General features: G+C 32.8%; 1 protein-coding gene across 3 annotated transcripts; it reads right to left on the bottom strand.

The window, feature by feature from the left end:
- Positions 1-1,471: 1,471 nt before the first annotated feature.
- LOC111717040 (zinc finger protein 84) lies at positions 1,472-16,746 on the bottom strand. 3 transcript variants are annotated; one of them, XM_023492555.1, is made up of 27 exons: positions 16,598-16,746; positions 16,268-16,362; positions 15,836-15,936; positions 15,621-15,708; positions 14,805-14,911; positions 14,569-14,628; positions 13,509-13,653; positions 12,456-12,644; positions 11,197-11,318; positions 10,975-11,028; positions 10,818-10,857; positions 10,572-10,674; positions 9,916-10,027; positions 8,723-8,772; positions 8,508-8,643; positions 7,645-7,826; positions 7,404-7,489; positions 6,232-6,363; positions 5,836-6,042; positions 5,306-5,349; positions 4,492-4,616; positions 4,252-4,360; positions 3,400-3,463; positions 2,711-2,761; positions 2,394-2,464; positions 2,071-2,118; positions 1,472-1,836 (listed from the first exon to the last, which is right to left on the bottom strand). In XM_023492555.1, the coding sequence occupies exons 1-27, from the start codon at positions 16,710-16,712 to the stop codon at positions 1,749-1,751; spliced, it is 2,724 nt and encodes a 907-aa protein (XP_023348323.1). In that variant the 5' UTR covers positions 16,713-16,746; the 3' UTR covers positions 1,472-1,748. The 3 variants fall into 3 exon arrangements, with proteins under 3 accessions (XP_023348323.1, XP_023348324.1, XP_023348325.1); XM_023492556.1 differs by lacking the exons at positions 15,621-15,708; positions 15,836-15,936; positions 16,268-16,362; positions 16,598-16,746 and adding an exon at positions 15,363-15,412; XM_023492557.1 differs by lacking the exons at positions 15,621-15,708; positions 15,836-15,936; positions 16,268-16,362; positions 16,598-16,746 and adding an exon at positions 15,320-15,349.
- Between the last annotated feature and the right edge of the window lie 226 nt (positions 16,747-16,972).

The raw sequence follows: 16,972 nt of genomic DNA, 5'->3' as shown, positions 1-16,972 counted from the left end.
TTTGGACATAAAGATCATATTCATCATGAATTTGATCAAGAAATTGATATCGATCATGAGTTTGAATTCGACGACAACCTTCATCACGAAAATGACCATGAGGAAACAGTCCATCACGAAGACGACATTCATGATGAACTAGTGCATGAAGAAGATTCGCACAGTGAATTTGCTCATCTTCATCATTATCTAGATTATTTCAATTTTAAACCATGTAAGTATTTCTAAGGTATTAAGACTTTAGAAAAGATTGATTATATAAATATACTTTTCTTTGTCTGTCAGCTTGTTCGTATCCAATAAACGTCACGGCTTAACCTATCGGACCAAAATTTTGTGTGGGACCAGGGAAGGTTTATAGAACCTCAGAATTGCAAAAAGTTGTAAATTCACAAAAAAATGTTTTATTGTTTTATCGAAAGAGAAAAGGCTGGAAGATCGAGCAACAGTTAAAAATAATAAATAAAAGATTAATTTTCTATTCATTGTTTAGTTGATCACGGACACCATGGACACCAGAACCGAGGAAAACGAGATCTTCATCACAGTGTCGCAGCTGCATTATACGGACACGGTCTTCATGGATTTTACGGATTTGGGCCTGGTATTGGACTTCATCATTACGGAGGGACTAGCTTCGAGGCACGAAGTCCGCAGGGATTGAGTCATTTTATTTATAAACGCGAGGCCAGGGTATTAAGAGGTAATTAATGAACACTTCTGAATTTTTTTTAAATGCTCAATTTAAAATTTATTAAAAAGATTTATCAGTGGCAAAAATATCTTTGTTTAGTTTATAACCTAAAAGTTGTTAGTGGGTTTCAACAGCAAGATAGAAAAGGACCGATTAATTATTTAACGTCAATTTTTCTACAATGAAATTTGATGAATTGTTTCTGGTACATTTTAACCCTATAAAGGCTGGGGGATCTGAATCTATGTATAGACTGGGGGGGCGTTTGGCGCCCCCCCCCCCACCAGAAAAAGGCCTTAGAGAATAGGTATAGGGTTGAAATGCATGTTCATAGCCCAATATTTCGGCCAGCTCAAAGAAAAAATTACACCGATAACTTTAATAGTTTAGGTGCTAGGGAGGGTGGAAAAAAATGCCTAAAAAAGGGTAAAAAATGAAATTTTTTTGTTTTAAGCAAATTACAAAATATGACACATGTTTCTACATTTTAAAGGGCTTTTCAGAAATATAGTTTTTAGATCTGAAGCTTTAATCACAAAAAAGTTATGGGCTATTTTATATTTTTTTCAAAGACCGTACTTTTTTCAGCCCTGGACCCTACCCTGCTAGGACAAAACACTACAGCCTGTTTAGGATTAATGCAGGGTCATCTTAATTGCTATCAATTTTTCAGGACATTTCGGACATTTGCACGGAGGCCATTATCACGGAGGACACGGATTTGGCCGAGTATTCAACAGAGGATATTATTCTCCATATATATTTGGATAAATGTAATTCATGAACGATATTTATTTATCTAAAATAAACGTAAAATTTAAATAACAAGAATCATAATATTAAAGAGAGCATTTATAAATATCTTCAGTGCTAGGCCAGGTTAATAATATTATTTGAGTATTTTAGAAATGAGTAATTTTCATCTTAAAACATATATAAAGGTGGATAATAAATGTTCTACTAAAATCATTGGAAGGTACTAATATCAATTCTGCAAAGGTTTTTTTTTATAACTCTGTACAGTTATCATTTATCAATCAGCCTTTTCTTTTAGTTATTCGTCATTCGTCTTCGTTCTCCCTGCCAATTCGTCCAGTGTGGTGATATCAACGGTAGAAAGACTACACTTGAGAGCATGGGTCCTAATACAAAATGTTTTAAGAGATTCTTCGGATATTTTAGCTAAAAGATATTAATCTTCTTTGTCAAACTGTAATATCAAGTTTTTTTTGAGAAAAAAATTCATAAAAATAAAATTTTATTCTTTGTTTCTTACGCTTAATTTAGATGAGAAAAAAGTGAAATTTGACAAGTATAGAAGTCCATGAAAGTAAAATTTAATGATTAGCCTATTTTGTCTGAAACATATTTTGTTCCTGTAGTGATCTGCACGCCCGTAACCTCGCCCACAGTCACATCGAAACCTTGATCAATAACATTATAGATTCAAGTTTAGTCCACTCACCGAGATAAATTATTATAATTTCTAAATTTTAAACAAATTTTAAATATTTTACTTGTTTCAATTGATAAGTTAAATTTGCGTTTTAAGGAAAAGAGATTTAAAAAAAAATTTATAGAAAACTACATATTATTGTTTTTATTTGAAAACAGTAGTAATTGTAAAGCATTCATGGCACTTTCTATTCATGACCATTTGGATTTGAAATAATAATCTGTTTAATAGAAAATCGTTAACCTTGTTTCACCAGTATGGATCCAAGCATGCCTCTTTAACTCATCCCGGCGGACAAAACTTTTATGGCAACCCTGAAAGAATGTCTTTAATACTAGATCCATAGTTGATCTCTATAAAACTATCTTATAAACTATTTTTATAAAACTATCTTATAAACTATTATTATAAAACTATCTTATAAACTATTTTTATAAAACTATCTTATAAACTATTTTTATAAAACTATCTTATAAACTATNTTGTAAAACTATCTAATAAAAATATATTTATGAAAAGTATCATTATGAAAGGATTCATCTAGAATAATATCTAAACACCTTCCAGGAGCAAGTATAGGGTCTCTCGTTGTTGTTAGCTCGGATATGCGCCTGAATAGAACAAATATTAAAAGGACTGTTTTCCATTATGGAACTGAGCGTCAGGCATTTTGAAAATATTAAAATATTATTAAAATTTAATATGAAAGCATCAAAGAGTGGGTTCCCATTTTGATTTTTTTTAAAGTTATAATTCAAATGCATTAATAGTAAGCTTTTTATTGAATAATGTTATACTAAAATAGCTAATAAACAAGGATCAACTTGTTAAAGGGACTGTAAAGGAAAAATGAAAGGGGGTATAGGTTGAAACCTAAGCATTTTAGGAGTTGATCGAGACTCATAGGAGTTCTATCTGATGTTCATGCGTCTCCGTCTGCATCACGTGATACTGCACTGCCATTGGTGGGAGTTTTTCAGGCACCTGTGGGATATCGTTGTTTTCAGTTGAGTTGCGTATTTGCTGAATATGATCTGTTGAAAAAAATTACACAAAAATTGATACATTTAAATTTTCGCATAAATTTGACACAGTTAAACATATCAATTTCCCGAGACAGGAACATCAGATAAAGCTCATATGGGTCTCGAGGCTCAGGTTTCAGTCCATAAACCCTATCATTTTTCCTTTACAATCCCTTTAACAAGTTGCACCTTATTTATTAATTTTTGGGCAGGCTGAGAGTTACCTTGAGATGTGCAATCTTTGTAAATGTTTTTGTACACTCGTGTTTCAGTATACAGGTATGAACCCTGGAAAAAAAACATGAAACGAAAATATTGGTAAAAATGAAATAGATAAAATATGCGTTTACATTTTAGTGATTAATGTATTAAAGATAGTTTTTTTATAGCATGGAACTTTAAGCTCAAGGTGTAATAGTAAGGTAAGATACTTTAACACAAGGTTATAATTCAAGGAAAGTTATTTCAGCTGTGTATACATCTTTTGTACTGCAGTGTGCTGTCTCTGGGCGGTAATGTAAACACAGGAAGGATGTCACAGCCTGACATGGGATCAGTCTTTCACATAAAAAATCAATGACATATTCTGGTCATAGGAAATTATTATTTGAATTATCAAAACTTTCAAAATTCAATGCTTTTTATCCTCCTCGGATACTAAACGAACACTGATGCATCTATTCTTGTTTGCAAATTCCTCCAAGGGAGAACTGGTTTCAATATGTACGCAGAGTATACTCAACTGCACTTACCTTTCCTTACATTATAACCTTGCTTTAACACAAGGTTTAATTGTAAAATTAGATACTCTAACACAAGGATAAATAGTAAGGTTAGATACTTAAACTCAAGGTTTAATAGTAAGGTTAGATACTTTAACACAAGGTTTAATAGTAAGGTTAGCTACTTTAACACAAGGTTTAATAGTAAGGTTAGATACTTTAACACAAGGTTTAATANAGTACAATGTAGCGTATTCATTGTATCAAAACCTTTAAATCTTACCATACAACCATGCTTCAACAAACCCTCCTCCATCCCCAAAAATAGAAATGAAAAAAAATTATAAAGCGTACCTGACACCATTGACCGGGATGTAAGTTGGATCACAGCAGTTTTTACAGGGGCATCTTCTAGACCCTTCCACCCCTCGAGTATACCCCTTAACTTCAGTTTTAGAAGAACCTGGAGAATAACAAAGTAAAATGAATAAGTAGGAACTAAAAATCTTTTTTAAAACAAACTAAAATTAAACCTTTATGACTTACATTAATGAAATAACAAAATTTAAATATGTAATGTAAAACATTTCTTACCATCGCTGTCGTTTAAAAATTCGTCCAATTCGTCGATATTTTCGTCGGAACTTCCGCTATCCTTTCCATTTCCGATGTTTCTATGAGCACTGAGTTTAGGTTCTGACTCCACCCTATCCACCAAACTAAATAATCAAAGATCGAAGCTATTGCGAGGAGAATCATAATTGCTTGATCTCGATATCCAATGTGGACAATTTTGAATTAGAGGATCAATGCTAGATACATTCATTTTAGTATCCTTGCAGGGGCAGGATATGGACACATCACGGGATATTGAAAAGGAATAATTTACAGAGATCAATGCTTGATCTCCGGCTTCCACAACACAAAAGTTCTGATTTCAAAACAAATTATTTCAAGAGGGAACCCTTACAATCTGAAACTTGTTCTGTTGTAATATATGTTGCATCTTGTACTGTCGTTTTCCCATACTTTTATATAAAAACATATCAACGCAATCTGGAGATGCTTCGCGCTTATCTAACAAGTTCGGTCTAGCAAGTTGTGACTTTCTCTCACAATTTGACATATTGACTTTTTTTTCGCCTTTTCTCTTTATTACTTTTTTGCCAGCATATGCCTTTTAAATGAGAAGTTAAAAAGATAATTTCGTAAGTTTAAAGATTGATGAACTTTAGACCAGAACGCGATTGAATTAAAATAAAAGAAACCGACCCCCTCCCTAGTCGGTCCATGGTGGTTTGATTGAACATAAGTTATTGTTTAAAATCTGAGAGGTCTTTGATACAGCAAGCATGAATGTAGTGTATCAACCGATAACAAAAGTATTTATAGGAATTTTAATTTGTACCTGTCATCTATCGAATCTATAAACTCGTCTTTCAGTTCCCTTTCCTAAAATATATTCAGAAATTAATCAGCGTAATATATTCAGAGATTAATTAGCGTACAATATATTCAGAAATTAATCAGCGTACAGTATATTCAGAGAATAATCAGCGTACAATATATTCAGAGATTAACCAGCTATAATATATTCGGAGATTAATCAGCTATAATATATTCTGAGATTAATCAGCTACAATTTATTGAGAGATTAATCAGCTATGATTCATATTCAAAGATTAATTACAGCCTACAATATATTCACTGTCAGATACAAATTCAAACGTACACAATATTAAAGATTAATCAGCTAAAAAACATTCAAAGATAAATCAGCAACAACGTATTTAGTGAATAATCAGCCTTCACTGTATTCACTATTTAGATATTTGTCAGCTAAAAATTTATATTTAGATATTAATCAGCCTTCGCACACTTTATTTAGAGACTAATTGGCCTAAAAATCTAAAAATAAAAAACATCTTTAAATCTTACCTTTTGTCCCTGTTTGAGTCCGGGGCTGAGAGATTCTTCCAAGTTTTCAGTGTCAATTTCTTCCTCAGCATCTTCTTTAATATCACCATCACCAACCTCGTCCTTTATTCTGCTTTCATTCTCTTCTTTCTCTTCATCTCCTTCTTCCTCTTCCTCCTCCGATCTATGTTCATCTTTGTGCTTTTCCAGAATACTATCATTCGAATTCTAAACAAAATAAATTCTAAATTATTATTTTTTATCGATAAAATAAATAAAATAATCAAGCAACTTTATACATTTGGATTAAGAGGGTTGGGTCATTCTAGCTAAAAAATAGCCAAATATTTATTCTGACAAATTTTAAGATTTTAACATTTAATCTTGATTAATGCATACATGGGAGATTAATGTCACCTGAGAGAAGCACTGGCCGCAGTTACTGCAAAGCGTGTAGAAAAAAGATTTAGCGTGTGATGAATTTTTTGTTTCACACGCCACGAAGTATTTTAGTCTGCACAGGTCCATATGGTTGTTCTGGATGTGATCCTAAATTTGGAAAAAATTCAAATATGTTTTCTAAAAATTTTGAGTTTATTGTGTTTATGAGATTAGAGGTTCTTTAAAACAGATAACCTTCAAATATTTTAATTTATATACAACTAGCTGGAGTACCCGGCGTTGCCCGTGGAAAAAAAACTTTTTAAAAATTTGAAAAAAAAATCATGAAACAAAATTTTTTTGAATTATTTGTTTAGCCTGAGACAACCCTGTCTACCCATGAGTGTCCACAAAAAATGTCAGCCTATAAGGTCCAGCCGTTAGGCCGGCTATTAGTGACATATATATACGAATATTTTGTTTTATTATATAGATTATATACCATTAAGTTCAAATATAAAGAGATATCGTAAGAATTTATAAAATGTCGTATTCTTAACTTTCTGACAAAGAAATACTGCAGATATTTAGTTTTTTAATTAGATGATTATACATGGAGGTCTTTAAACTATTCCTGCATATTCATAGGTTTTTATTTATTTTTTGCAATTACTTAGATTTAGGTATAGAAATAAAACCAGGGAGTAAGGAATAGAAGGGAGATACAACTGACACGGTTCCCCCTACCATATGATTATACATGCTTTGCAGACGGGTACTCCATTTGTATAAGAAATATTCAGAAAAGGTTATTGTATACACGGTAATTGTACATCAGACAAATATTTCTTAGTACCGTCTGCAAAGCATGTATAATCATATGGTAGGGCGGGCCGCGTCAGTTGTTCTCCCTTCTATTCCTTACTCCCTGAATAAAACCCATTGACAAATTGTCAAGATGGCATTTCATAAATTCTTTCGATGTCTCAAAATCATGTGGGGTAAACTGTATCAGCCCTATTAAGAAAATATTTTCTATAGCTTTCAAAAAGTTATTTATTAATATTTCTTTGACAATGCAAGCAATACTTTTCTTTATGCACAGTGGATGATGTCAGGTATCAGATACGTTTTTTTAAACCCCATCCCGTTTTACTGATAGAGATTTTCTACACCTGTAGATTTCCCCCCCGTTGAAAGATACTTGCCTTGAGCTGAGCGATCGATTTAAGCTTGGCAGATATTTTTGCATTAGAACACGATAAACATTTTAAGCCTCCTCCCTCTTCATCCTCTGAAATATCATCTTGTCTTTAATAATGTGTCAACATCATACCAACAAATTTATGATAACAATATATTTCTAATTCTTTAGAAGAAACTTCAGATGGAAATAAAAATCTATTTTCTTTCCAAGGAAGAGTTTTAATAAAACATGAATTAGTTTACCTAATTTTAGAATTTTTTCTGATTTAGTTTCAACATTCGGAGAATTCTCTGAGTTGAAATCGGTTTCCTGTGAGTTGGAAGCGATCTCAGCGATCGTATCTGATTCTTGTCGGTTTCGTAATCGCAGGCTTCTAAATTCTTCAACTCCAATCCGTGCCTCTTTTTCCCATCTTGTCTTCTCACTACATAACAAAATTATTCAAGTTGGTTTATTCTTCAGATAAAAAGATATATCTTTCCTCAAACCATTTTAAATCGGACTTAATTAGAGGCGTCCTAACTTCGCATTGCAATCTCGAATTGACTTTACAAATCAAGTCTGGAGTAAGCTTTACCGTTTGTAATGGAAAGTTTCCAGCGAACGAAAAGTTACGCGAAAAAATGAGAAATTTTGCGAAAATTGTCTTCCGAAGTTTGCATTTATTAGCGGAAATGAATTTTGCCAAAGGAAGTAAAAACTTTGCGTCATTATGTGAGAAAAAAAATATGCAACAATTTAGCGAAAATTTTCGCGAAATTTCGCATTAAATTTCCTAATTTCACTTGAAACCCTACTAATAGGCGGACTTCATATTTTCTTAATATATTTTCCCAATCTTGCTCTGCTGATAAATCATATTTAAGGCTAAATAGGAGGCAAAGATAATTAATGTTGTTGATTTCTGATTTCCTAAAAATATAATAATGACGCCTAAGATCCAAATTTGTGTGTGGATATTGTTAATCTTGAAAGCTTGATCTCATCTCAATATCCAATAAGGACACTTTTAAATTTGAAGATGAAATACTGGATCCCTCACTTGAAGTTTGACCATCACGGCACGGGATATGAAAATGAGAAATTAGTAAATCTGTTTTCTAACCTTGGATTATGATCGATCAGCTTGTGGCTCTTGAGAGCACTGTTTGAAGGAAAGATTTGTTCACACTCATCACAAAAATGCTTTCGTTGAGGATCCGGTGTATAATCACTCCCAGATAGAAACTCTTTTAAATCCGCTAAAATAAATATACAATTTTTATAATATTCCGACAAGATAGAAAATCAAAATTTTTAACACAATTTTTTCTTCCTAACCTCTGTTGTTCACTATTTTCCCCCTTCCAGGAATTTGGGTTTCGCCAGGTCTAAATTAAATCACATTATTTATTTTGTTGATTAAATTTTATAGTTACTGTCGGTAAACTTAGCATTTTGACGACTTTTAGTTAGTAGTCACATACGCAAATAATGGTCCATCAAAGTTTGGAATATGACTTTTTTTGAATCTATGAATTACGACATAGAAACAGTTTTTGGTAAAAATTTATTGCACATTTTGTAAACATTTCTTTTCATATTGAAACAGCATTTCTATTTTCCGTTCATGCCACGTCAAACTAAAGTAAAATGCGAATATTAAAATCTGATGTTTTCAATCTCAACTTTTCTTATTTAACAGATATTAAAAGAACAAAAATATTTTGTATTAGTTTTATGTAACCGGATAAATTAGCTTTATGTAACCGGATAAATTAGTTTTATGTAACCAGATAAATTAGCTTTATGTAACCGAATAAATTAGTTTTGTATAACCAGATAAATTAGTTTTTCGTAACCGGATAAATTAGCTTTATTTAACCGGATAAATTAGTTTTATGTAACCGGATAAATTAGCTTTATGTAACCGAATATATTAGTTTTATGTAACTGGATAAATTAGCTTTATGTAACCAGATAAATTAGTTTTTCTTAACCGGATAAATTAGCTTTGTGTAACCGGATAAATTGGTTTTTCTTATGCTTGAAGGATAACACATGAAGTGATACTTTGACTGTAATTGTTGATTTTTTATAATAATAATAATATTGTATTATTAGTGATGTTCCATTTTTCATATTTTAATAACATTTATAAATACACGAAAATAATGTTTGAAACTTACAAACCCCTGATTTATCTCGTTCAAAGAATTGTAAACAGTGCTTAGGATCCATTTAATTTTGATGCCTGAATCCGCAAGGGGAATAAAGGATCCGGATTTGCTGAATTTATTTTAGCAAAGCAGAATTGTCAAATTATTTCTCTTCTTTTTTTCGCTTATTTTTATGCTGAAACATGATGAACCATTTAAAGATCAGAAAATATTTATAATCTCTCTTTTTTCAACAGTTCAGATTTGGTTTTTGAGAATGAAATTTTTTTGTTGTTGAAATTTTTGGTTGATATTTTCCCCCCTTGGATCCTGTTCCGGATCCGGATCCTAAGCACTGATTGTAAATCAAATTACTTTGGATTGATGTTGACATTCTCTACGTTGTCGAGAATATCCTCGGTCAGGGATTTTGAGATCATTGCGTCAAGGAACTCCGCCATCCACACGTCAAGGGCCTGGTGTTTCCCTGAACAAAACAAAAACGAATAAATAAAGCCAGCGCTCTTTTCCCTGATGGTTGTCAAAAAAAAGTAAGATTCATGTAAGATTGAAATCTTTTTTTCTTTCTCATTCTCGACTAGATTATAGTCAACAAGACGAAAGAACTTTTGATTGGATATTGTTGATACTGAGCTGAAAACTTTAGAATGGGATATCCTTAATCCCGATCGGTTAATTAATCTGGAGATTAATAACATGAGGAGAACAAGCCTTATTTAATCTGGAGATTAAGAAAAAGAGTGGATCAAGCATTAATCTGATATCCACTATTCAAAAGTTCCCAGCTCTGGACACTTATCTCAATATCAGATGGGGGTACTTTTAAATTTTAGGATTAATGCTTCCTTGATCATTAAGTTATCCACGCAGGATATCAACACCACGGGATATCGAAGAGAATTAAATTAATCCATGGATCTGCAAAGATGAAGTCCAATACTCGATCCCGAAATTACCGAAAAAATAATCTGACTTCTGATGTAAAAACAATGAATAAAACGTCTTAATACCTGTATAGTGCCGAACAACACACTGCCGATCTTTACCCGAATAAGGGCACAGTGGGCACATAAATGGTTTCTTTCCGGTCATTGGCAGGATACGCTCTATCCGCTAGACAATTTTCAATAATCATATTCATATCAATTTAATGTTCAACTTTTTATATTTCTAGGCTATTCTCAGCTGTATAAATTAAACTTCTTGGTAAATAATTTCGCAAAATTTAAAAACATTTTAAGATTAAAATCAATTACCTTGGAGAAATGCCATTTCATCAAATGATCCTGTTTCTCCCTGAAGATTAAAAATCAATCTAGACTCAAATTGAGAATTTATTTAACCATTTATCTCTAAAATGATTTTTAATGTAAATTATAGAACAAAAAATTCTCTATTTAATTGATTTATTTCCTGTATTTATTTTTCGTTTTAGCAGAAAACCCACATAGCTCACATTGATGAACTCTGTTCAGTGAGAAAGTCAAAAAGAATTTTTAGTTTTAAAATTTCTACCTATCTATCTACCTGAAACTCCATTTTTAAAATAGGTTTTTTTTTCAGCAGCTTATACAGAAACATGGATTTGACAGAATAAAATAATTTTCGAAAAATCTGTTTTTTTTTCACTTATCCCTGACTGGAAGTTTCGACCAGATCCTGGTGCCAGACTTGAAGAAGTTCTTGGGTAGGCTTACTGGAGGACAGAGCGCTCTATCTCGTTCAGATAGATCAGGAGGGTACTGATCTGTTCCAACCTACAGATAAACAGTAAGAAGGATAGATCAGGGGGTACTGATCTGTTCCAACCTACAGATAAACAGTAAGAATGATGGATCAGGGGGGTACTGATCTGCTCCAACCTACAGATAAACAGTAAGAATGATAGATCAGGAGGGTACTGATCTGTTCCAACCTACAGATAAACAGTGGGAAGGATATATCAGGGGGTACTGATCTGTTCCAACCTACAGATAAACAGTAAGAAGAATATATCAGGGGGTTCTGATCTGCTCCAACCTACAGATAAACAGTAAGAAGGATATATCAGGGGGTACTGATCTGCTCCAACCTACAGATAAACAGTAAGAACGATAGATCAGGAGGGTACTGATCTGCTCCAACCTACAGATAAACAGTAAGAAGGATATATCAGGGGGCACTGATCTGCTCCAACATACAGATAAACAGTAAGAACGATAGATCAGGAGGGTACTGATCTGCTCCAACCTACAGATAAACAGTAAGAACGATAGATCAGGAGGGTACTGATCTGCTCCAACCTACAGATAAACAGTAAGGGATAGATCAGGGGGTACTGATCAGCTCCAACATACAGATAAACAGTAAGGGATAGATCAGGGGGTACTGATCAGCTCCAACCTACAGATAAACAGTTAGAAGGATAGATCAGGGGGTACTGATCTGCTCCAACCTACATATAAACAGTAAGAAGGATAGATCAGGGGGTACTGATCTGCTTCAAGTACAGATAAACAGTAAGAATGATAGATCAGGGGGGTACTGATCTGGCCCAACCTACGGCTAAACAGTAAGAAGGATATATCAGGGGATAGTTTTGGAGGGTATTGATCTGTTATAACCTTCAGATTTACGGTAAGAACTGTTATGAATGGATATCTGTTGAATGCTGAAAAGAACAAAATAAGAAAGCATAAGATGGCAGACTACAAAGAACGACTTACAACTAGAGGAACAGAGAATAGATAAAAACTTAATATACTGTGAAAACCAGAAGAAGCAAATAGAACTCAAAGAAAAGCAAATAGAACTCAAAGAAAAACGGAAGAATACAATAGAATGAAAAACTAAAAAATAAACAGTGGTAACTTCAAAAATCTTAAACCTTTTTTTTGGAAAAAAAACTAATGAACCTGTCCGTTAAACGGTTTCTTCTTTTTCTTCTTCACTTGCGGAGTAAATTTGAGTTCTGGGATCATTATGTTATGGTAGTCGTCTTCTTTCAGGGGGAAATCGTCCGACAGAGCAAACTCGTCCTTGACGGAAAAGTCGTTTTTCTCAATTACTTCATCCTTCAGCTTCAGGAAAAATTCATCTTTAATCTGATTCCAAAATTTACTGAAAATCTTTTAAATTAAGAAGAGTTAATTTGAAGAAAAGGAATCCCCCCCCCCCCCCACTGGTTCAGGGGTGATGATCTAGAGATTTTGTGCCAGGTGTAAGACCCAACTTTGTGGCATATTTCTATAAAAACTAGCCTTAGAGGGCGCTTCGCGCTCATCTTCTAAATTAATTGTGAACATGTTCTCTTTGTGTACATCGTAAAACAAAACAAAAATAATTCGCAGATTTTCACAAAAAATTTCGTGGATTTTCAAAATTTTCAAAAATTTAATGAAGATCAAATTTTGATGGAGACAACTATTTGAAATTTTGATCATTCATAAACCTTCCCTGGGGTCCCTAGATGTCCAACAAAAAAATTGGGCCCGATCGGTTCAGCCGTTTTGACGTTTATTGGATACAAACAGACAGACAAACAAACAAACACCAAAACACCCAGACAAGCCAAATTTATAAATAGATGATATGATAATCGATATTTTGGGGATTACGAGAGCTATTAGTGGCAGATTTAAGTGCCATTTTTGGGTGTAATAGTTGTTAACTGTACAATGTACATTGTACAATATTCTCACAGATTAATCCTAAATAAAACCCTGCGATAATTTCTAAAGATTTAGATATTTTTATTCAAGTGAGACAGTGGAATTGTTTCCTTCGTATTCTGCAATAACTGTTGCAAATTAATTGATGTACCAGGCGGAAACCTGTCTGTGTTTATGGACGGGATGGTACAGGAGACCCGTTTGACTTTGTAAAAAGAAGGGAGGTTGAAGTTCAATTTTTAGCAAGAAACTTTTTTTTACTGCTTTGATGAATTAGATAACAATTTTGGTGATTTCCTTGATAGAAGCAGGTTTCTTCTCAACTATTTCCGCTTTTAATTCTGTTTCCTGATCAGACATTTCCTGTTTTCTTTTTCTACCTCTTTTTGCAGACTTGACCTCTACTTCAGGAGCGAAGGGTTTGACCTCTGAGGCTAAAAACCTGAAAAAAGTAAATATTTGTTCTTCTCCATCAATTAAAATTGACAGCGGAAATGTCTTATCCAGTGAGTAACTGACAAAAGTACATTCATAGTAAATGCTTTGTTTGCTTTAATTTCAATACATTACAGAGAGAGATCCTGCAGTTTGTGATGTCGTTAATACCTCGATCTATCCATGTAAAAAACAAATCAAATCACCGTGACAAAGAAATTGTTTTGTTAGGACGACCTCTAAGTTTACCTGGACTATTTTGTTAGGAAGACCTCTAGGTTTACCTGGAATATGTTGTTAGGACGACCTCTAGGTATACCTGGAATATATTGTTATGACGACCACTAAGTTTACCTGGAATATGTTGTTAGGACGACCACTATGTTTACCTGGAATAAGTTATTAGTACGACCTATTTAAGTTTACTTGGAATATTTTGTTAGGAAGACCACTAAGTTTACCTGGAATATGTTGTTAGGACGACCACTATGTTTACCTAGAATATGTCGTTATGACATTCTCTAGGTTTACCTGGAATATGTTATTAGTACGACCTATTTAAGTTTACCTGGAATATTTTGTTAGGACGACCTCTAGGTTTACCTAGAATATGTTGTTAGGAAGACCACTAAGTTTACCTAGAATATGTTGTTAGGACGATCTCTAAGTTTAGCTGGAATATGTTGTTAGGACGACCTTGAGTCTGTTGTTTGGACAACCTCTAAGTTTACCTAGAATATGTTGTTAGGACGATCTCTAGGTTTACCTGGAATATGTTGTTAGGACGACTCTAAGTTTACCTGGAATATGTTGTTAGGGCGACCTCAAGGTTTACCTGGAAAATGTTATTAGGACAACTTCTAGATTTGGACGACCTATAGGTTTACCTGGAATATGTTGTTAAGACGACTTCTAGGTTTACCTTGCGTCTGTTGCTAAGACGACCTCTATGGTGACTTGGGTACTACCATCACCAGCACACCTGTACAAATATATTTGAATTATCATTATGACAGTATTGAAGATACATTTGTAAGAAAAAATGATGTGCTTAAAAACATAAAATTTAAATTTTGCGTTTAAAGATTCAGTTTAAGAAAAGTTTCTAAAATTCAAAGCACCGTGCATAGTAAAAATTTACCTACTCCGAAAATGTACCTTATTGTTTGTAATAGAAGAACACTCATAAACCCTGAATGTGAATCCATCATGTGTGCATTTAAATCTTTAAATTTGTCTCCGCATTCACCACACTTCACTTCAGACTAAACAAATAGAAATTAACTAACAATAACAATTGAATAACCATAACAATCCATGACAATGCCAATTCAATAACAATACATTAAAGAAACAATTCGATAACAGTTATAATTTTAATTCAATAACAATCACAATTATAGATAACAATAATAAATAGAAATCAATAGTAAATAGATAACAATAATAAAAAGATAAATGGATAACAATACCATTTCAATAACAATAAAAACAATTCAACAACGATACTAAATAAATAACAATATAAAATAAAAATATCAATTCAGTAAAACAATTTACTGAAAATTCGATAACGACAACAATTTTAAAGCAATTTAATTACAATCTCCGGATTTTAAAGATTAATTAAGAAGTGGTTTTCAGTATGAACCTCCAAATCCAGAACTAGATACCTGATGTGTTTGAATATGAACATCCATATCCGGAACTAAATACCTGATGTGTTTGAATATGAACTTCCATATCCGGAACTAAATACCTGATGTGTTTGAATATGAACCTACAGAACCGGAAATAAATACCTGATGTGTTTGAATATGAACTTCCATATCCGGAACTAGATACCTGATGTGTTTGAATATGAACTTCCATATCCGGAACTAAATACCTGATGTGTTTGAATATGAACTTCTATATCCGGAACTAAATACCTGATGTGTTCGAATATGAACTTCCATATCCGGAACTAAATACCTGATGTGTTTGAATATGAACTTCCATATCCGGAACAAGAATTTGACATTGTGAACAAACCAATTTCACACTTGTCCCAAGTGTCAATCTGAAATTTAAGACTATTACAAACTAATGCAAATTTTGTAAGGATTTCTTAACATAATGTTCAAACCAAAATTTTTAAAAAAAAAATTATCTAAATTTATTTTCAAATAAAGAAAAAATCCAACAACCTGTGTTCATCTCTTTCCGCCTGAGTATTGTAACCATTACCACAATCTGGACATTCAAACTCCCCATCCAGTATTATGTTAGAATCTTCACAATCTGTTACCTATACATAAGAGTAATAGGTTAAAATCCTAACAATCTGTTACCTGTACATAAAGTAATTATCAAGATAATTCTTAAACTTTTCATAACTTAAAAACAAAATGTCAGAAACCACATCATTTTTTACTTGTGTAAATCACAAAAGTATTATTTTCAAGAAATGAAAATTTCATCATTAAAAACTTGTAATTTTGCAAACAATTTTTGTTTGTTTGGTATGATAAAAGCAGAGAAATGCTCAAATATATGTAAGATTTAAAAGGATAGATAAAAAGGTAGATTGAGGAGAGTAAAGCGCACTGGGAGCCTAGCTTTATCTAGTTGATTGAGACCTGAGTATTAAAAGTATGATGTTTGTCCTCTAGTTCAACCATATCCCTCACATGATCCTCCCAGGTGTAATGATCAGGATACTGAACTCCACACCCTTAATATACATAGATCATAGGATTATAAACATGATCCTCCCAGGTGTAATGATCAGGATACTGAACTCCACACCCTTAATATACATAGATCATAGGATTATAAACATGATCCTCCCAGCCGTATTTTCAGAATACCTTACCAAAAGTGATCATGTAATTTAGTGTAAGCCAATAAAGTTTAAACGCATATAAAAAGAAAATGTTAACAGATTGTTTTTCTAAGTGATAAGTTACCTGTGCAAATAATATTAACGAGTATATCTATAACATCAGGACTAAATAAATCCTCTCTGTTTCCTGATCTTAACTCTACAGTTCCATGGATCGTGTTCCGGTCAGAGTCATCCATCCTAGGTAGTTGATAGGTCAACTTACAAAATTAAATAGTGTCTTCTGCTGTTCATCTATAAAAAAAGACATAAAGGTAGATTCAGCCGGGGTCATTACTCATCGAGTCATTATAAAGAAAATTGGAGACTCTATAACAGTCATGTAGTTTTGTAAGTTTGTATAGTTCTCCTTATAGAATTAAAAGCGAAATGAACCAAAAGAATAGCATTTACAAAAAGACGTCGATGGGCTCAATCAAATGACTTAATCACATTTAAA

This window comes from Eurytemora carolleeae, unplaced genomic scaffold, assembly GCF_000591075.1.
Source record: "Eurytemora carolleeae unplaced genomic scaffold, Eaff_2.0 scaffold2333, whole genome shotgun sequence".
Taxonomy (NCBI): Eukaryota; Metazoa; Arthropoda; class Copepoda; order Calanoida; family Temoridae; genus Eurytemora; species Eurytemora carolleeae.
Note: the sequence above shows the minus strand (reverse complement) of the source record. Positions and strands in the feature narration are given on the sequence as shown.

Bases quoted from the DNA above. Each gene is read 5' to 3' on its own strand.
- LOC111717040 (XM_023492555.1), bottom strand. From the start codon at position 16,712: ATGGATGACTCTGACCGGAACACGATCCATGGAACTGTAGAGTTAAGA. The intron at 11,029-11,196 runs GGATAAGTGAAA...CTCACTGAACAG, and splicing joins TGGTCGAAACTTCCAGTCAG to AGTTCATCAATGTGAGCTAT. The intron at 8,773-9,915 runs GTAATTTGATTT...GATTTAATTTAG, and splicing joins AATGTCAACATCAATCCAAA to ACCTGGCGAAACCCAAATTC.